General features: G+C 40.4%; 1 protein-coding gene across 2 annotated transcripts in view; it reads right to left on the bottom strand.

The window, feature by feature from the left end:
• Positions 1 to 2,888: 2,888 nt before the first annotated feature.
• The window catches only part of UGCG (UDP-glucose ceramide glucosyltransferase), a 60,842-nt gene continuing 42,287 nt past the window's right edge, over positions 2,889 to 21,443 (bottom strand). For both annotated transcript variants that reach the window (XM_053301048.1, XM_053301047.1), the window contains exons 3-9: positions 16,035 to 16,137; positions 14,724 to 14,825; positions 13,308 to 13,420; positions 10,477 to 10,655; positions 9,733 to 9,819; positions 6,434 to 6,623; positions 2,889 to 5,414 (exon numbers count right to left, since the gene is read on the bottom strand). In XM_053301048.1, the coding sequence (XP_053157023.1) occupies positions 5,244 to 5,414; positions 6,434 to 6,623; positions 9,733 to 9,819; positions 10,477 to 10,655; positions 13,308 to 13,420; positions 14,724 to 14,825; positions 16,035 to 16,137 (945 nt within the window). In that variant the 3' untranslated portion in view covers positions 2,889 to 5,243. The remainder of the gene's footprint in view (positions 5,415 to 6,433; positions 6,624 to 9,732; positions 9,820 to 10,476; positions 10,656 to 13,307; positions 13,421 to 14,723; positions 14,826 to 16,034; positions 16,138 to 21,443) is intronic.

Genomic DNA, 21,443 nt, shown 5'->3' with positions numbered 1-21,443 from the left:
TTGAGCATGCGCAGAAGCCATTTTGTTTTCAGCGGCCATTTTTTTTAAAGATGGCCACCGCACATGCTCAAATGGTCCCTGCAAGGCCATAGAGGCCAGCGGGGGGAGGGGGAACCTTTGCAGACACCCCCCCATGGCCTTTAGGAAGCCCCTCGAAGGGGCTACAGGTAAATATCTTTTTAAAAAATTAATATAAGTCACTGTACACATATTCAGTTTGGCACTATGTACAGAAAATCAGGGCTTGTGAATACTGAGCTGAAGCTTATGAGCTAGGATTGTATTCATTTCTCTTACTTTGCTTCTTGTGATAAGTGAGTTAAACGTGATGTCTTAATAATATGGCTATTAATGGTGAGTTTGTCTTTGAATCAGTGTGAAATCCTTAGTATTAAAGCCCACTGGGAGTTTCTTGCTCTCTTTCTCTCATTTTAACTGTCTGTCTAAAATACTAGAGTATATTCCAAGCAGTGACACAGTTTACTCTGCATATCCTTTAATTATTTTCAGAGTATCTGGGAAAAGTCAAATTCTCCATTTATTTTTAAAACTTATGTAATTGTGATGCTACAATGCAAAGTAGAGAATTAGACAGGCACTTCTGTTTAGTTTTCCAAGTACACCTCCACATAGTATTTGGGTATTTCATGAGGCCCAGCATACTGAAATTTGTAGTTTTCCAGCATTTTTTAGTCTGGCTATGTCCACTGCTAAATAGTTTTTGAAATCTCAAAAGATTAATGAGCTTTACTTGTATTTTTCAGCTGATATTATGGTAAAGTTATCTGAAAGATGGGTGTCAGATGTTTGGACAGGGGGTGCAATTTCAGTGGACGCTATTTTTCCTAGATAGGCCTCTGGGCGTTTCCCATAGACAGGGAAACATACCAGCATGGATTCGAACCGGCAACCTCTGGCTTGCTAGTCAAGTCATTTCCCACTGCTCTCTTGCTTCCTGTGCTCTGTGATGTGCGCTAAGGCAGGTTAAGAGATCATATAAATACATGAGGTAAATAAGATCATTCTTCTATAGCAGGTAGCTTCAAGTATGTAAAATATCCCTTCATATTATTGGGCTCAATAGGTTAGTATTTATACAGCTTAAAAATATATATATTTCCATAGGATGAACAGTTATAGCGAATTTGACTGTCAACTGCATCAGAGGCAAAACAGAAAACCAACACACTGGTTAAGTAGTTTCTTCTAACACTTGAGTATTTTGAAGTCTTTTCCAATAGACACCTCACTTGAACAAATGGTTTTATGGCCACTAAAGTCCGGCAAGCATTGGCCAAGCAGCACCTACCCTAACATACCACTGGTTGAAAAGTGTTCGGGCCGGGCCTGCCGCCGCCAGCCTCCGCAGCCGGGCCCGCCGCCACCACCACCAGCCTCCCCAGCTGGGCCAGGGCCCCCGCCTCCATGGCCCAGCAAGGCCCGCCGCCGCCTCTGTCCTCCACCACTGAGACACGCCTCAGCCAATCAGGTGCGTCCCTCCACTCCGCTGCCCAGCCAATCAGGTGGGTTGCCGGGACGCATCCCCACAGAGGCTGAGGCACATCTACGAGAATTAAATATATAGATGTCTTTACTGTACCTGAGGATCAAATCCCCATTGAATTGTAGCAGTTAATGAATGGCTTTAAGAAAGTTGTCATGATATTTTTTATTCAGGATGTACCTTAAAAAAAATTGCTTGGTGCCACACGAAGACTAAATTTGTTTACTTTCTTCTCCTTGTGTCAAGCCTGAAAGTTAGAATACTTTTCAAACACTCTTTTTCTCTTCAAAGATAACCATCTTGTCTTCAGCCTTTACTTGTGTATTGTATACTCTTAAAAATAAAACTGGTCTTGCTCCTCTGAATACTACCAAAGTTATTGTGCAACTTCCTTGAGATGTGACAGCACAAAACCTCCCCAGTATTTTTGGGCAAGACCTAATCAGACATTAAATAAATTCCAAATTATGGAAGGACACAGAATTAGAACACTACAGCATACAAATACTATATTTAAGCAATGAAAAGTCATCCAATATCAATCATAATATGTAAATATATTTAAACAAATTGTTGTAGTAACAACTAATCAGCCTACTTTCCTTTCACTGTCTCTACAACTGCACTAAATTTGGTTCAAATTGAGGTCCACAAGTTAGATCTCGTGTACCTCAAATGTTCATGCATCCGCCATCTCGGATCGGGGTGGATGACATCACAAACTAAACCACTGAGATATCCATACAACTGTACCCGTTTTGGCTCATATTGGTCCAGGCGTTGTGAAGTTGAGGGGAGGGGGGGGGACACACAGACGGACACACACACACACACACACACACACAGAATGCCGGGTGATCTCATAAGCCTACTGGAAAATAGGCTAACAAAACAGGTTTGGATTACTAATTGAAGATGTACCTATTAGAAAGCACCCGCTAGACAAGGCATGCTGGGCTAGTCTCAGATAACACAACATGACATGGTTATAAGCAAATCTGTACAGGTCCATCCACTCAACAACTGAGATGAAAGATTACCATGTTCAGCAAAACATCCCAAACAAGGTTCAAGATACTAATAGCAAAATATTTATGAGCATCCCAGTTGCTAAGTTTCCTCAAGGAGTTTCCAAGTTTTAGGGGCAACTACATGTATTCAAATATTAAAAGTCTATTTGAAAGTGTATATGTAATTATGTGGAGAGAGAGGGGGGAGAGAGAGAGCGAGTGCAGTGAAAACAATTAAAATGATACAAGATGAAAAATGCTTTGATATAGTTTTCATTTCTAGTGAGATGGTCACACAAGTGTTGCATGTTAAAGCACTTAAAGGCATGTCATATAGGGAGAAACGCAATAAACAGATTTACTTTCCCAAAACATTGATTGTATTCAAAATTTATTTTTAAACAAAAACAAGACAATGATTTTAAATAAACATGGTATACTTGACATGTTGATAGACAAATTTTAAATTAGCCATTTTGAACCTTTGTTCTGCTCTGTCACAGTACCCTCCTACAATATTTGCAAAGTATTTATTTCCATTTCATAATCAACCCAGACTTCTTATATAAGAAATCAAGTTGCTCACTTAAGTGAAGCATCAGTTTCCTTTAATGATAAAGGTTTCACTAATGCAATATATATATATATTTAAGTAATTCTTCATAGCTACGACACATTAAAAAAAACCACACATACACACACACACTGAAGTCTGTCCAGCCTTTGGTTTTTCTGTTACACTGCTCACATGGTGATCAGCATCAAGCTATACAGCAAAGCTTCACTTTAGCAGTGCAACAGATGGCATCAACCAAACTCCACAAAATAAAAATACAAACATTATAAGCAAAATTAAACAGCAATGAAGATAAAAAATAAGCTTGAGTGGGTCATAACCAGACAGGTTTGCACTGTGTAACTTTCCCCAAAAAGCAGTTCTTCCTGATTCACATATGAAGAATGGAACACGCATTGCCTTTGTTCATGAAGAAAGATGCCCTTCAAAACAAATTCTGTAATGTCATAAGGCAAACAAAGTGGACATGGTATGAAGGATTTGAGTCTGGGGTAATGTTTCATTGGATGTGTCTGCATGCACACTATTACTTTACATTGTGTGTGTACACCAGACAATGGACTGGCTCAGTAAACTGGAAAACTGTCCTTTTCTGTAAATACTCATAGTTATTGCTAATATGCTACACATTATGCTTTTTGTCACAGAAGTGTTATAACTTAGAATTTAAAGCTGCCATATTGGCAATGCACTTAGCAAGAGACTGTTATAGTGATAACATGCCATGCCCATTTGGAAGAAAAAGCAGCAAAAATACATTATAAAAAACACAAAAGGCTTATGCAGTGCCCTTCTCAGTTTTGCTTTGTGATCAGTGTGCTTTAACCAAGTCCAGTTCACCACATTAAGAGCCATCCCACAGCAAGGTTGCAGAAAAAAGAAATAGGAAGAGAGAGGGTAAGAGACTGCATGCATTTACAACTTGGTTATAATCTAGTCTTTTTTAGCCATTACAATTTGAATACAAAAACCCAGTTGAAAGACTAGATTAACCGAAGAAGGAAAAAAGCAGAGTAGAACTAGTTTGATAGTTAAAGCTTACAATTTAATATCAGTAACAGCAAACTCAACTTGCCTTTTTAATATACTGACAAGTATCTATTGCAATTTGATAGTTAAGGATGACTAGTGGAGAGACAGACCTATGCCCACTTAAAAATATACTAAACACCTGCATCATGAAATTACATTCTTAAGAACAGACTGTGTAAGAAAATAGTTAATGTGTGAAATGTTTCTGAAATGTATTCCCCCTCCCCTATAACTATCAAACATTCACTCACATGGAAACAGAAACACCCCTTTAAAAAAACAAAGATGAAAATGAAGGAGATTAGCCTAGCTAATTACAGCACAGTGATTAAAAATGGTTCAAGACAGAACCAATTAGAGTTGGCCAAAAGATGCCCTCTAGGCATACCTAACCATTAATTCTTCCCACAGCCACATCAACTCTGTCCATTTTTGGCTCACTGCAATGAGGCCAAAATTAGTTTGTTTATATGTGTACACAAACACACACACCCCACTTTCGTGTTTGTGTGTGTACGTGTGTGCACGCGCACATGGCCTAGTCACCTATTTATTTATAGTTGCTCTGCAGCAACCTCAAGAGGTAGGCATTTAGATAATCTAGAAAGCTTCTCTCCTTGTGCCCCAGCGCTTGTGGTTTCCAAAGCTAACTGTACTTCTATTAAAAGTTGTTGGTCTTTCAATAGATACAATCCAATGACCAGAAGGCTATTTGGACAAATTCATAGCTCTGCCCTTGCGTACCTCCCAGAAGTTGTTCCCAGTCAATTATATCCTTTGATTAACAATTCACATGGACAACCTATATCAGAGAGCCTTTTACTATACTGAAAGAAAAACTGTTTGCTGCAGAACATTCCTACGGAAAATGAATCTTGGAACCAATTCTCTTGATTTGATTTTGTATACGAAATAAAGGTACCATTTGGCCAAGACTACAGATGTACATTTTTCACAGATGCAAGTGTCATGCAAAATAAATTAAAGAACAGATATGAAAACATACAGGTAATAAAACTATTGAAGGTAGATCTTTTAAAAGCATTTATATAAACATAATTTATAATACTTTTTCTCCTTTTTTTGTTTCTTTTCTTGATACACAGTCACAACGCTACAGCTATACATCAAGGATCTCCTCTGCAGTGCCTCCACAACGTAACCTGTAGCGTCCTGTCCTCCAGCTAATAGTAGGATCCCACAAGGCTGAGAGGAAGATGTATATCGTCATAGATTCTCTGATGAACCATGCTACTGCATAGTCAAGTTTTGAAAAACATGGAGCACCACCCTGGGGAGTGTACAAAGAGATGCTTATGTTTAATGCCAATGATGGAAGTATTTGTTTAAAATGATACATCCTAATAAAAAAGGGACATTGCTGTAACATACTAAACTGATAATAGTCAGTTAATTACTGTTTGTCTGGATTCCAGTGTTAGTTTTTTTTGTCCATGTAGGTTAGCAAAGAGAAAGCAGTTGGACACAAATCTCTCTCATGTCAGGAGAGAGAAGCAAGAGTAGCTTACAGCCTACAAAGTCTTTCAGTATTGGCGCAGCCATTATGAACATTATTGAACTGCCCATCCAGTAATTAAACTTGCAACAAAGCACTCTGTGATTGGCTCACAGATTATTAAAGCTTCCCTGTTTTTGTCCTACTTCCTGACTTGGACCTTAAAGAAATTATCAGGATAAAGTCTAGAAAGATGCTGTATTTACCAAAGAACAAGAGCAAATTTTGGGTACACAAAACGTATTTCTTTAACTGGAGCCAGTCAGTCATTGTTAGAAATAACAATTTTTAAAACCTGTTTAAAAGGTTTTGAACAGTTTCAAGTAAAGCTAATGCCAAACTTTGGGCAAAGGGAAGAGATAGGGTTATGTCAGCAGGCCCTGAAAGGGCATTTAGCCATGGCCTTTCAGCCCCATCTCAATAGAGTCTTGTCAGAAAGTTAGTTGTCCACCTTAGAAACAGGCACACCAAAAAACAAAACTAGGTACAGAATTTGAGTTAGCCAATCAGTTAATTCAATGAAGATGTTAACTGCAGCTCATAACAGTTGATGACATTAAATACATTTAATTTAAAATTTTTATTTAATTAAACAGAATGTTTTGTTGCACTATGCTGCGTCAAGCCCTATAAGGATGTTACATTGGGTTAGGAAGAAAAACCTGTATACAGCTATTTATAATCATCATGCTGAACTTTGGGAAAATTAAAGAAATGTTGCGTGATTTAAAAAAAATAATGTCAATCATTTCAGCACACACATTAAATATGAGACAGTAATCAAGGCAACCTACCTGGACACCCCTGAGTTGAATGTAGTCAAAGATAAACCATGCCAAACAGTGACACATAAAAAATACCATTATATCCCATTTGAACACATGGTGAACTGCCCATCCAATAATTAAACTTGCAACAAAGCACTCTGCGATTGGCTCACAGATTATTGTAGCTGGAAGCATGTTGATCCGTAGCTTGGCCCATCTAGAATTTGAAGGAAGGTTATTTTAAACCAAACAATATTCATCTAGCTATATTAGCAATATGCATGTCTCTATTCTTAGACAGAAGATAAAAGTTAGGCAAGCTTCACAAGCAGTATTGTGCTTTGCTAGAACCCAAAACAGAAATGTGGTTGCCCCAACCCAGCAAGTATTGGTAGCTTCTTTATTGACTAGAATGATGGGCAGTTGTAGAAACCTTGATATACTTGCAATAATTAATGAATTTATTCATAGTATCATTGTTTTACCATTAAGCAACAAAGTTGCACTCTTGAGAGAGGACCCAAATCAAATTCCAGCATTAACATATAAATTTGGTTCAAGATTACACACACACAGAGGCAAATCAGTAACTAGCACTTTGCTTCTGGGATCCATCAAAGATGACCTTTTTCAGGCTTCTGAGCAATACAAGCTTAGTGTTTTGATACCTATTTGAGGACTGCTATAAGAAGATTTAAAGATTATTATTATTCTTTATTCAATTTATTTATTATTTATTCGATTTCTATACTGCCCTTCCAAAAATGACTCAGGGCGGTTTACACAGAGAAATAATAAATAAGTAAGATGGAGCCGTGTCCTCAGAGGGCTCACAATCTAAAAAGAAACACAAGATAGACACCAGCAACAGTCACTGTAGGTACTGTGCTGGTGGTGGATAGGGCCAGTTAATTAAGATTAAAAACATATCAAGCTGCAAGAGAAGTCCAGAAGAAAAGGTATTTGCAGGGCAAAAGATTAAGCTGTTGTGGGTTCATTTTAAAATGCTCTCCATGTTTCATATTATTTAAAACAAAACAAAACAATACCCCCGCTTAAAATGAACAACTACACGTCCAATTAAAACTACCCATTTCTTGAGAAAGCTCTCTCATAATTTAAGGCTCCAATCTATTTATTCCAATCTATCTATCTAACACATTAATATACCACCCTATATAAAACCTCAGGGTGGTTTACAGTTTTAAAAAAGAGCAACTAAAGCCTAAAAATCATATAACACAGATTAAAAATTACCATAAATAAAAAATTTAAAACATCATGAACTTTGTTCACCTATGGCTTTCAGTTATCTATGGCTACATGAGGTTGCCACTGCATTAATCTATGGCTCTGTGGCTACAAGAGATTCATGAAATCCTAGTTATGAATGTAGGCTCTCTGAGCGCGGATCTGCACTCACAAGATGCAAGATTTAAATGCCTTCTGCCAGTTTTGAGGAAAATTGATGAGATTACTATATCCACAGAACATATTTAGCTGATAAAGTCTCTTCCACTACAAGAAATGTGACATATTTTGCTTGCTTCCACCAAGAGTCAAAAGAGTGTTGCTGCAGGATTTACAAAGAGCCAGAGTGGTGTAATGGTTAGAGTGCTGGACTAGGACCAGGGAGACCCAGATTCAAATCACATGAAGGTGGTGGTGATGGTTTTTACCTATCTCCCCTCCCTCTGCACCACTCTGTGCCACCCAAAAACACATACCTGAGGGTTGCGCATCCCTCAGAATGTTTATATTGCCTTATATTCTTTGAACAAGTAGCCAAAAGGAACAATTGGGGAAAGTTTCATACTTTTATCTCAACAAGATAAAAGAAGAGAGCTGGTCTTGTGGAAGCAAGCATATTTTGTCCCCTTAAGCTAAGCAGGATCTGCCCTGGTTGCATACGAAAGGGAGACCAGAAGTGCGAGCACTGTAAGATATTCCCCTTAGGGGATGGAGCCACTCTGGGAAGAGCACCTAGGCTCCAAGTTCCTTCCCTGGCATCTCCAAGATAGGGCTGAGAGAGATTCCTGCCTGCAACCTTGGAGAAGCCACTGCAAGTCTGTGTAGACAATATTGAGCAATATAGACCTATGGTCTGACTCAGTATATGGCAGCTTCCTATGTTCCTAAGATATAAAGATTCAATGCCTGTATTGCTGCATGTGTCTAGGCCCTGCCCACACTGCAGCAGAACAGGGCAGTTCTGCTTGATTTAAAATTGTACAAGCACAGTTGCATGACACAACACCCATGACTTCCATCAAGTGTCGCATTGTGCAACTTTAAATAGCAGTGGAACTGCCTTGTTCCACCGCGGTGCAGGCAGCGTTTAGAGACACACACCAGCAAAGGTACTTATCTGCCCACGTTTCATGGTACTCCACCATCCATGTTTAGCTGTGCTCAATGTCAGCAACTCTCTTTAGCCCAATATAGACAAGAGGAAAAACTGAACAATTTAGAAATTGAGAGTAGATGGGACAGTCATCAATTAGAAAGATTAGTGTACTTAGAAAATTGTATTTTCTCTCTTATGATAACTTGGCTAACAACAAAACTGATATCATCTATTCCAATTCTTTCAGTTGAAACATGCACTAGTTTATATTTGATTAGTGGTTGTAGCAATCTTATAATCTAATTCTGCTCAACTATTTATGTATATTATTGTTTGCAATAAAGGGAAAACATGTATTAGAAGTATTATATATCTAATGGTCTATCAATCTTTTAAAAACATCTTTTATAATTAAGATAATGAAGTCAGCAACCTGTTTTCAATCTTACAGAGTGCTTCTGAAATGAGGGCAGTGCATTAAACTCTAACAACTACTGCACAACAGTGCATGTACATGGGGCTGGGGGAGTTGCATGAGGGCTCCTGGCATGCACCCCCTTATATATGCTCTTCATTAGTCAGGAAGGATGCCAGCCAGTATAAATAATTCATATAGGACAGGATTTCTGCCTCCCATGGTCTACACCGGGGTGGGGAACCTTGGCCCTCCAGCTGTTGTTGAACTACAACTCCCATCATCCCCAGACTGGGGGTGATGGGAGCTGTAGTTCAAAAACAGCTGGAGGGCCAAGGTTCCCCATCCCGGTCTACACTATGACTACTAATTTTAAAAAAAACCAACAACCTCAAGGTTGCCTGTCATTACAATGTATCAGTGTGTTGAACAATCTCTTTAAATTTTTATTACTACCAGTTCCTCCATGAAACATGTACTGTGTTTTTAGAGCACTGCATTAAAGCTCTCATGACACAGAATAATATACAATGACAAATGACAGAATAAAATTAAAATGTTTACCTGATCATTCTGGATTGAAACTGGGAAATGGAATAGGAACCAGAGTTCTGCATCGCAACTCGTGTGGCCATTGCAAATTTCCAGCCTCTGAAAATAGATGCACAACATGAGAAACTAAGATAAACAGGGGGCAGTTCTTGTGTTCAAAGATGGTAGTTAAACATTTTATCTTAGCATACATAAAGATCTTTCATTTCATTTTTTAAGATTTATATCCCACTCTTCCTCTGGGGAGGCTCAGAGCAGTGTACATACTTATTTTTATCCTCAAAACAAGCCTGTGAGGTAGGTTAGGCTGAGAGATACATGACTGGCCCGGAGTCATTTCAGTGAGTTTCGAACTCTGGTCTTCCCAGTCCTAGTCCAACACTCTAACCACTAAGCTATGATAAATACTGAATGTTTATTATTGATCTTGTGTTAATAGCTCTAAGTTGCTACCTTAAGAGTCAACCTACACAATCAGAAGGGATCATGATGCAGCTAGAGAGCTCAAATTCTGACTGCATGTGCAAGACGGTCATTGCATGCTTGAATACAACCTATGTAGAAGACTTCCTCCACATACAATGGTAGCATATCAGCTACCCTGATTAAATCAGGGCAGAAACCTTTTTTAACACTTCCCCGAACCACAACATCTTGAATAGTGAGGACGTGGCTGGGGCAGGTTGTGCATGCAACAAGCTTTAAGCACAGAATAGACTAAGCTTCAAAAAATGTAAGTTATCCGATGCATCTTACCTGTCAGCTATTGCTTTGGCCATAAAGTAATCCTCAGCAATGTACTGTGCAAATCCTATAAGTCCTCCAGCTTGGTCCAAGACATCTTTTCTCATCAAACAAGACATTCCCGTTACACATTTGAAACCAGTTACATGGGCAGAAATATATGTTCTTGGATGGGAAGTGCCAAAATATACCTGTTAAAGAAAGCACAACAACTAAGCTGAATTGTTTAGAAGTAGCAATTCCATTGTCTCTTTCCATTATGAGATGTATTTATTTATAAGTGTTAAGAATTTTAGATAAGGGTTGCTGACATTATGAAAAATTCTTCTGCCACATACGTGTTTTCTTAAGTGAACTTGACATATGAACTTTAAATCCTTGTCTGTGAACATCTGCACAGGTATTAATATGCATCATTACAAAGAAGTGTATAACTTAGTCTATTAGAATCCTGAAGCCATTTGTAAACACTTGCTTCATCTTGGCGCTTTCCAGATTACACACTACAACAGTGTCACTACATGTCCATTAAATGTGCTTGAGTACTGCCTGCATTTTGACATCACAGTCCCTGTGCTGTCAGCAAGGTGCCACTCACATTTCTGATGCCTTCCTTTGGATTTTACCATTGTGTTTTAGTCCTACAACATTGCACGTGAGTCACAAAAGAATAAGCTGTATTTTCCCAGGAGGGTTGCACAAGCTATTTACATTTTCAAAATGATCCAGCCAAGCTGAAGAATTTTGCTGCTGAACAGCATGTAATCTGGAAATCATACTTGTATAGCAAACAAGTGTTTTATTATTATGCAGCCACCTATGCCAGTGCTTGGACAGAAATCAAGCACTGTGCCAGTAGATAGGACAGAAATCAGAAATCTATTCTACAATCCATAAAACTGTAGTACCAAAATTTATTTTGCTGCTTCTGGTATTTCTTTTACCAGAATTAATACCATTAATACTAGAAAGAAATGTGAGGGAATGGAAATGAGGAAGGGACACATAACAGACAACGTGGGGAATAAGAAGGGGAAAGGAATGTTTCTAAAAACAGACTGCTCCACAGCAAAGTTTTTATTTGGTAACATTTGTTTCCTGAAATACTTGATTGCATTATGTATTGTGTAATGTGATGCATCAGTGTCTACACACAAAAAGTCAGTGGCAAAAGCTCATTCCATTCAGTGTTAAGGCTTAAAGTTAGGAAAGCATAACAAAAAGCAATGGAATGTCAAATCAAGAAACATTTGCCTTGTGGCTAATATAATGATTTTCTAAAGACTTCTGTATTTTTACAGCTCTATGCCACTGCAATACAAGTTGAGCAGCAGCATGCTGGCTACTGGGGGAAAAATCTGGGCTTATGTCACTAGCCACAAATATGATAATTCATCCAAAGGAAACATTACTGATTTTGCAACACTCAACATTTGATAGAATTCAGGAGCTGAGCTCTAACTGCTGATTAAAGGATGCAGCAGTGGTATTTATGACTAAAAATACAAACTAGGGGATAACATTAACCATAGACTTTGGTCCTGCCCTCATATCAGGAAAAAAGAAAGAATTCAAATGTGTTTCTCACTCAACGATACGAGTTGCTGCATACAAGAGTAGTAACTTCGGGGCAGGAGGATTCTCTGTGCCATGTTGTTCACTCTATTAATTCAGAACTTGCTAGTTAATCATATGAAGTTGTCAGCAAAACAATGGCTGACATCCTGATGTACACTCCCTGCACTCTGGAAGTCCTCCCTAAGAATGGAAACATGTCTCTGACAGCCAGTACCATATTTCTGCTCTTACAGAGTGCTTCTAAAGCTTGGAAGTATTAGCACTCTTGTGAAATAGTGAGTGTGCACGAGAGGAAGGGGCAAGTTGTGCAAGGGCTTCTGCTGCATCCCCACAAACCCCAACACATGCACTGTGTTAGGATGTCTGTTGCAGAACTGAAATCTTCTAAGATTTCAGATTAATGTTTTGATGACAGTTCCCTGTAATTAGATAGCAACTTCTTGATTATTTAACTCTGGTGAAGAACACTTTTGGTTAAGATAGAAAGGAACAATTTGTTCTAGTAAGAACTAATGAACCTACTTTTCCTTTCACTGTCTCTACATCTGGACTAAATTTGGTGCAAATCGAGGACAACAAGTTAGATCTCTTGCGCATTAAATGTTCATGTGCTCACCATCTTGGATCAGAGTAGATGTCATCATTACAAACTGCACCATTGAGGTCTCCCTGTGTGTCACTCACTACAGCTGTTCCAAATGTGATTCAAATTGGTTAGACAGTCCTCAAGTTAGTGCACTTTCACCTCAAAAGTTTATGCATCCACCATCTTGGATTGGGGTGGGTGACATCATCACAAACTACACCATTGGGACATCCCTATGTGTCCATTCAGCTGTAGCAAATTTGGTTCAAATCGGTTAGACTGTCCACAAGTTAGTGTGCTTGTGCATCAAAAATTTAAGCATCCACGATCTTGGATCGGGATGGATGACATAATCACAAACTACACTGTTGAGGTGTCTCCAGAACTGTACCTGATTTGGTTCATATTGGTCCAAGCATTGAGAAGTTGATGGGGTGGGGGAGGACACACGGACAGACACACAGAATGCTGGGTGATCTCATAAGCCTACTGGAAAGTAGGCTAAAAATGGAAAACCAGTTTTTAGTCTTGCAAGATTTCCCCCCTCAAAATGGTTGTGGATCTTCTATGCTTTTCTAGTCTTCAAATATCACTTTTCCCAGGCACTTTAATATACAAACCAGGGGGTCAGGACAACAATTTAATTGGAGAAAGAAGCAGAGACCACAATGGCACTCACCTGTTCTAGAGTGGCAGCAAAGCCCTGTCTATCTGCCACATAGGGCAAGCCATGGACCAGTCCAACTTTTTCTGTCATTTGATTGGCCATATCAGTTAGCGTATCTGGCGTTACTAAAAATAAAAACTGGACTGTGGTTAAGACCCATGGACTAACATTTTTAAAACAATTAATAATATACATCACACACAAGTTTAAGACTATGGGGGAATATTAGATTTCTCAGTTACACCCATGTCATCAAGCAGGAAGGGACTGTTTGCAAACTGTTAACAAGAAACATAATTTTAATGTTATTTTCAGAATTAAAATTTTACTTTGAAAATATAGCAAAGAGACAAAATTGAACCATTAAAGATACTTCCTGTTTTAAAAGAGAGAGGTAAACTCTACTTTCCAAATCCAACTGCTCAAGTGTCATTCAGAATTGGAATTTTACTCTCAAGCATTGCACTTTTTTTCTCACTATAGCAGAAACATAAATGAGTACTGCATTTCCCAGTGCTTTGACAGGAACTAAAGTGAGGAGATAAGCTATTCATTTAGAGCTCTGCTGTCTTAAGTTTAGATGGTAATGTATGAATCAGTAATGAGAGTTAATATGGTATAGTGATTAGAGTGTTTGACTAGGAATGAGGTTCAAATCCCCAGTCAGCCAGGAAGCTTACCGGAGGGCTATGGGCCAATCGCTATATCTAAATCTAATCTACTTTACATAGTGTTATGAGGGGGGAAAGGAGTTGTAGGGAGAGGACCCCATATATGCCAGCCCTGAGCTCCTTGGAGGAAGGGTGGGACATAAATGCAATGAATAAACAGTAGGAAAAGAAGAATCTTGCCATGAAGTCCTGATGTGACTTTTACTATTTCAAAAGTTATAGCAGACATAACAGAAGCTACATTGCCTTACTAGAGTGTTGGCAGTAGATGCCATTCACCTGCTGTTTCTACCATAGCAGCTACAGCAAACACAGATGCATGGCTTTAGTTTAAGAGAAAGATGGGTTGAGCATCTAGTCTTATTGCCCAAGCTTCAACCAAGTATGATACATGCAGCAAAGCAGGTAGGGTAATTAAGCCATGATGAAATCTTGTAAACGTAAAGGACATCACTAAACAGTTAATTTTGCATTTAGTTATTTGCTCACATGTTATCCTCACCTCACTTATTGTGCCTCTCCTCTTTACTTTCCATCACTCCCCTGAAAGTAGATTCTAAACTCTTGGGCAGGGACCTGTCTTTTTCTGCTTATGTTACTCCAAAGTACCTTGTACTGATGGCATTATATCAATCAAACAAACAACAAATACAATATATTAAGAACACCACTAAGTTTAAGAGCATGCTGTCCAATTGCTATTGGAGTTCAAAAAGAATTTAGACAGTATTATTATATTGCCACTGAGGACACTTACCTCTAATGCCACTGTCACAGATCCATATGAGGTCATACTTGGCAACTTCATATGCAGGCATTAAATTGTTGATCTTTGGATTAATCCCAACCTTTTTACCACCTTAAAAAACAAATCTCAGTTAAACAACAAAATCTAGGTTACATGCACAAACTATGTCTATTATTTCTTGTTTACAGAGTCAGACAGGTGTTATTGACTGGTTTGTTTTATCCAGACATCGAGTCCTTCCCAAGGACCTAGGATGGCTGAATTTTATTGTCAATTGTTATTAATAATTGTTTATTATTATTATAATTATAATAAGAATGCACCATTTTACAAATAAAATCAAGATGAAAAGTTACTTTAATGCCATCTTGGAATCTCAGCTCAGCAACATTAAGATGCTTAACCACTGGACTGAGTTCCAAACTACAACTTTATCTAACTGACACAACATAAGAGTCAATTCTTCTACCTTTTAAGGGACAGAGCACAAGAGTAGTTTGGATGCAAAGTGGGCTCAGGGGACCAAATGCCCATTCCTGGCCCTGACTCCCATCAACTAGCTCATATTCTGGCTCTGTTCTCTCCCCCCCCCCCATTCCAAATTGGAGGCCTCAGTACTCAAGAGAAGCAAGGGGTTTATTGCCACCCTCTTCCTCCTCTACACCTTCGGATCTGCAGCTCACTCTACTCCTCAGAGATCCAGATGTCCGTCTCATCATTGTTGTCCTCCTCAGGCTTCCTATATTGACCCTGAAATAAATTCCAGTATTGCCCGCAATTGTGCACTTCCGTACTGATGAACTCACATTCATGCAAGACTTTGCCCATCTGAGACCATGCACAGCTGCCAATGCAGCTTCACCCAACCTTTCTTAGGGAGAAAAGCTGGATTTGTGGTAGCAAGCATGAATTGTCACTTTTGCTAAGCAGGGTCTACCCTGCTTTGCATCTGAATGGGAGACTACATGTGTGAGTAATGTAAGATATTCCCTTTAGGGGATGGGGCCGTTCTGGGAATGCCGGGAAAGTATGGAAGCCCCAGAGGATTATCAGCTCTCTATTTCAGTAATGGATGCCACACCATGTATTTCCTGCATTTGTTGACCCAAACAGAAGTTCTGCTTGTGTGCTGCTACTGGGGTAGGAGCTCTCTTGACCCTCCAACCCACCCTCAAATGGCTATGTGAACAGGCCTACTATTTAACCCAGTTTTCTAGATTGGGGTTGTGTGTTTTTTAAAGTCTGGATTCTGTGCCAAATGGTCCAACCATCTATAGTATATTAAAAAGGCAAAAGAAACAGAAATCTTCCTTCACTTACCTATAAATAGTCTTGCGTCAATATTGGGATATTTGCCAAGGAGCTTTTTACAAACATCGATGGCAGGATCATCATGGTCTTGTACACAAAGAAGTACTTCATACTACGAATAACAAATGCAGTGAACATTGTTAAAATTATTTGGTTATAATAAAGGTGTCTCATTTTAGCCTAAGGTTTAGTGGCAAGAATCAAAATAGGAAAAGTGGGAAGGGTTTAGATTATTGCAACTTAGTGTTCAAGGGTGATACCAGGGGAAACAAGAGTGGGCAAGTGCCCTTTCAACTGCCTCCTGCCATTTGTTTCAGAAATCTAGAAGGTGGGAAACAGATTGCCCACCCAGAATTGCACTTTGCCCCATTCAGTGCCCCTGTTCATTTTTTATTTTTATTTTTGGTGGTGCTGCCACCGAGATTGTCACAGCCAAGATTTGCCACATGTTCAACAATAGCCAACCATTTTTTTTGCTCCAAGAAAGTCTACAGAAGAACTCTTCTGGAACTCCACAATCATTTAAATAGTCTGTCAGAATGTCAGAATAGTCTGTCAGAATGCTGCCATAATTTGGCCTTCAGTGCCAGATTCAGTGGCAACTGATCTGATCATGTAGTTAAGAAGTTACAAACATCTGTTTTCTTTACGAGCTGCACCACAGAAATCCTAGCACAGCAGCATTCAGATAAGTTCTTAAAAAACCACCTGCTCCATAAGATATGAAGCAGCAACTCTCTTTTCTTTGTGAATAATATTCTACCCTATGGTTTTGCAAATGTAGCCATGTGGGGCTATTGTCCGAGGCACCAAGCTCTTTCCATACCCAATACAAAGTAGAGGAATGCATTCACTCCTTTTCATATGGAACAAGAAGAGGAGCAATCAGGGCAGAAAGCTGGGGGCAGTATTCTCTCTAAGGCATGCACATGTGCGCACGCTCACATATTTTTTGATGTCCGCTCAGTTAATTTTAGTCCCCACTCAAGTTGAATCAGGAAGGTCCTTTTCTGAATTCACGTGTGCACACACTGCCTTGATACTGCCACGCAGAACAAAACTCATTCCATTCACAGATGAAAACAAGTTAGAGAGAACACTGGCTGTGTGATATGAACAACCACCCAGACTTATCCTGACCAAAGTTACTAACAGAACCTATTCTCACAAGAACAAAGTAGGGCTAAATATTATATCGTAGATTTTATATATGTGGCACTGGTACCTGCTCAACTAAAGAACAAGTTTCAGGAAAACACACTAATAATTATGCTTAAAGTGGAAGAGTAAAGCAGTGGATACACATATCCTACATACTGAATATGCTGAGAACTAGATACAATAAATTCTCAGAAGTGTGTATTTCATTATCATTTTCTGTAACATTTTGATGCAATGTACACACAACTCATTTAACTAACACAACTTGAAAACATCCTAGGAATGAATAGATTGAGAATTATGCTCATGGAAGCGGCCTTCTGTGAGTGGAAAGTCTACCTTACTACTGACTGACTACTGACTGAAAGTCTGACTTACTACTCTACCACAAGCAGAGTAGTAAGTCAGAAACAATTCATTTTGAAGATTTGTGGCTAACAAGAATAGGATTGATGAAAGTTGTTGCAACCACTGAAGATCAATGGGTTGCTTATCTGTAACTTTGGTTCTTCTAGTAGTCATCTGTTATTTTACACCTATGGGCTTCACGCATGTGTGGAGACCATGTTAAAGCTTGGAAGCTTTAATCCCTGCTTTTAGGCAGGAACTCCAACCCCAACCACAATATATGCAGCTGTGGCTCTCGTCATCCCTTCAGTCATGGAGTCCATCTTCAGGAGACCCATTGGGGAGGATGGAAGGGTGTGTAAAAGAACAGATGACCACTAAAAGAACCAAAGTTACAGGTAAGCAACCTGTAGTTTGACATGATCTCTGTCTTTTACACCTATGGGTGCATCACAAGCTGTCTTACCTGGTGGTGGGTTTAACTGAAGATAGATGGGAGAACAGCTCTGCTAAATGCAGTGTTTCTATGTGCCCTGGTGTCAATGGCATAGTGTTGAATGAAGGAGTGTGGCGACGCTCACTTGGCCACCTGACAAATTGTCTCAAGGGGTAACGAACATTCAAAGGCTGTCAAAGCTGTGATAGTCCTTGTTGCATGGGCTTTGATAGTAGGCAGTAACTCCTTCCATGCTAGCTTGTAGCAAAGTTCAATGGTAGACACAATCCACCTGGACAGCTATTAGGTATATACTTGTAAGCCATGGCTATGTCCTTCATAAGTCACAAACCAACAATTTGATTGTCTCCACTCTGTAGACCTTTGCAGTATAAAGCTAAGGCCCTGCAAACATCCAATCTATGCAGCCTATGTTCTGCTGGGGAAGAGGGTTTTTGAAGGAAAACAGGTAAGTTTATAGGTTCAGACCTGTGAAAGGTGGAAACAGCCATGGGCAGGAACTGCCCAATGGGCCTAAGGACCACTTTGTCAGCATAGAAATTGAGGTACAGAGAATCTGCAAGCAAGGCACAAAGTTTGCTTACCCTCCAAGCCGCAGTAATGGCCACCAAGGCAGCCACCTTCCAGGTAAGTAGTCTAGGTACCAGTACTGGAGCAGTACTGGGCACACTGAGCATTCTGCTCTGATGCAAAAAAAATCCAGAGAAGGAGTCCCCCAGTGGTTGAAGACTGACAGGAGGACTTTGTGGTCCAGCATGCAGTCATGGGAAACTGTCTCTATCCAGGCTGTCCCCCTGACAATTTTCTGTGCCCTGTATATGAACAATGTGAGGTGTCGCATTGTACAGGATGCACCAATGCCAGAGTTCTACTGTCAGAGACAGGAGCGACCTGGAGCCTGTGCAGCCCTGCCAATTCACATATATCTAGGCTGTAGTGTTATTCCATCTGCATGGTGAAATGGTGATTGCGTACAAGAGGGAGGAATCTGCTGAGAGCATGAAATGTTGCTGCAAGCTCCAAGTAGTTTGTGTGTTTGGTGCGCTCTTTCGGAGTCCAGTGGCCACTGACTCCGAAAGTGGCCACTGACTCATTGGCCAGTATGTGCTCCCTGATGTGTCTGATGCATCTGTTGTGATGACTGCCATAGGGAGTGGTGGATGGAAAGGCGCACCAAATGTTGAGATGAACAGTGTTAGTCCACAAGTGACAGCTTCACATATGTTCTCTGGAGGCTTGAGCAGCATGCTCACCAGATCCTGACATGGGTTGAAGATGTCAAGGTACCACTTTTGCAAGACACACATCCTGAGATGAGAGCAAGGCAGTACATAGGTGGTTGCAATGTGTCCTAAGAGATGTTGAATGGTCTTGACCTGCTGTGTGCTCCCATGAAGCTTGCATTCTGCTAATGCAACAATGGCACAGAACCGTGTGTCGGGAAGCAAGTCACGGCCCAGTTGAGTATCAAAGAGGAGGCCAATGAATTGAATCTATCTTGTAGGGATCAACTGTGATTTCTCAAAATTGATCTCAAGCCCCAAAGACTCTGGTGTCTAGTGCTTTTTGTGGATACTTTAGTGCTCGCATCCAGTTGTCAAAAAATGGAAATATTTAGATTCCTTGTTGTGAGCCTCCATAAAGCCACAGAGATAACCATAACTTTTGCTGGGCATTCAACTGAATGATGAGCAGAATACAGCTCTTGTTTTGACAGCTGAGTAGCTTCTTTCAAAAACCTTTGCTGGTTCTTTGTCTTGTGGCAACAATTCTATAAATGGTGCAATTTTCCCCCACAAGAAGTGGTTGCAATGTGCATTATATGCCTGGTAATTCACAATTTTGAGATGTAAGACAGATGCTGAGTAAAGGTGTCTACAGAGGTTATTCAACATGTGACTGTCCCTGTCTCCAGGGTTGTTAGTAGAACACCCTCTGGTTTTGTTTAGGGCAGCTTCTATCACAAATGGATTAGGAGCTGGATGTCTCTGTAAGAAAGCTGAATTGTCCTTGTCCATTTGGACCCTATAGAAGTGCTCAAATGTAGGTTGTGGCAATGAGGAAGGCTTTTTCCAGTAGCTTCTAACAATATCCAATACTGCCATGCTCAAAAGGAAGGGATGCTGGAATTCTCACATCAGCATCAGTGAGCCCAAACAAGGGGTCCAGTTCTCCCTTCTGTTGCATATCCAGGTTCACTCCCAGAGCTGTGGCCATTCTGGAAATGCAGTCAGGAGTATAACTTTAGGTCCACAGAGGGAGAAATCGGCTTGTTGTCAGTAACAAGGTCCTGTGGTGATGCACCCAATGATGTATGGGGAATGCTTCTCCTCTTCTTCTTTCCTCACCTTCACTCGAATGCGAAGGGACAGGGTCAACTGGTTCCTCATCTGGCTGTCCGGGAGTGCTAGGGTTCAGAGGTGTTGAGACTGGTTGAATAATAGAGGCAAGTCCAGGAGTTGAAGAGGAAGGCTTGGACTGCTGTTTGGGGATTGTAGCCTCCAGCTGCTTATGATCTTGACCTTGAGACAGATGCCATGCCTTCATTCGAGGACTCAGAAGAGGAGTGGGAGGCAGTGCATTTACCAGAGGACCCTGAGGGCCCACTCTGTGATTGGAGGGAGGAGGCACTTGGGATGGGCCAGAAGGAGGGCTTGGTGCAGGAGGAGCCAGCAGAGCAGAGTGATTAATCCCAGGAGGAACTCTCGCTGGCAATATTATCTCCCAGTGCACGCAAATGCAAGAAGCAGTGTGATCAGGTCAGGGAGTTGAGATGCAGCAACTGCTTGCAGAGTGCATGCAACTGATGAAGGGCGGCCAACTGGGCAGAGCACTGATTGATTCCAGCTGGCAATCTGCAATAAATTCTACAGCTTCACTCTGGACGGGCTGCTGGAGACAACTCGTCAACAGCATCTATACCTCTTTGTGTGATAGCAGTGGCGTACACCTTGGAACCTCGGACTCTGAACCCTTGGGATTATTATTATTATTTTTACATTTATATCCCGCTCTTCCTCCAAGGAGCCCAGAGCGGTGTACTACATCCTTGAGTTTCTCTTTCACAACAACCCTGTGAGGCTAAGAGAGAAGTGACTGGCCCAGAGTCACCCAGCTAGTATCATGGCTGAATGGGGATTTGAACACGGGTCTCCCTGGTCCTTGTCCAGCACTCTAACCACTACACCACGCTGGCTCTGATGCTGGACTGCTTGCCTGCCTGGAAGAAGTGGAATCAGACATCTCTTTGCCTGCCAGTGCATTGTAAATTATGGACGGCTCATTGAGTGTGGCGGGTTTACAACAGCAGGATGCTCCAGGTCATCCGACATGGTGTATGAGACAGAGTTCGATCTCGGGATTGAGACCTTGATGGGCTGTGAAGTAAGTTCCCGTAGTGATCCATACAACCCCAGTCATACCATTCGTCCTGTTACCGAGGTTCCTCTCAG

The sequence above is a fragment of the Hemicordylus capensis genome, chromosome 2 (assembly GCF_027244095.1).
Source record: "Hemicordylus capensis ecotype Gifberg chromosome 2, rHemCap1.1.pri, whole genome shotgun sequence".
NCBI classification, from domain to species: Eukaryota; Metazoa; Chordata; class Lepidosauria; order Squamata; family Cordylidae; genus Hemicordylus; species Hemicordylus capensis.
Note: the sequence above shows the minus strand (reverse complement) of the source record. Positions and strands in the feature narration are given on the sequence as shown.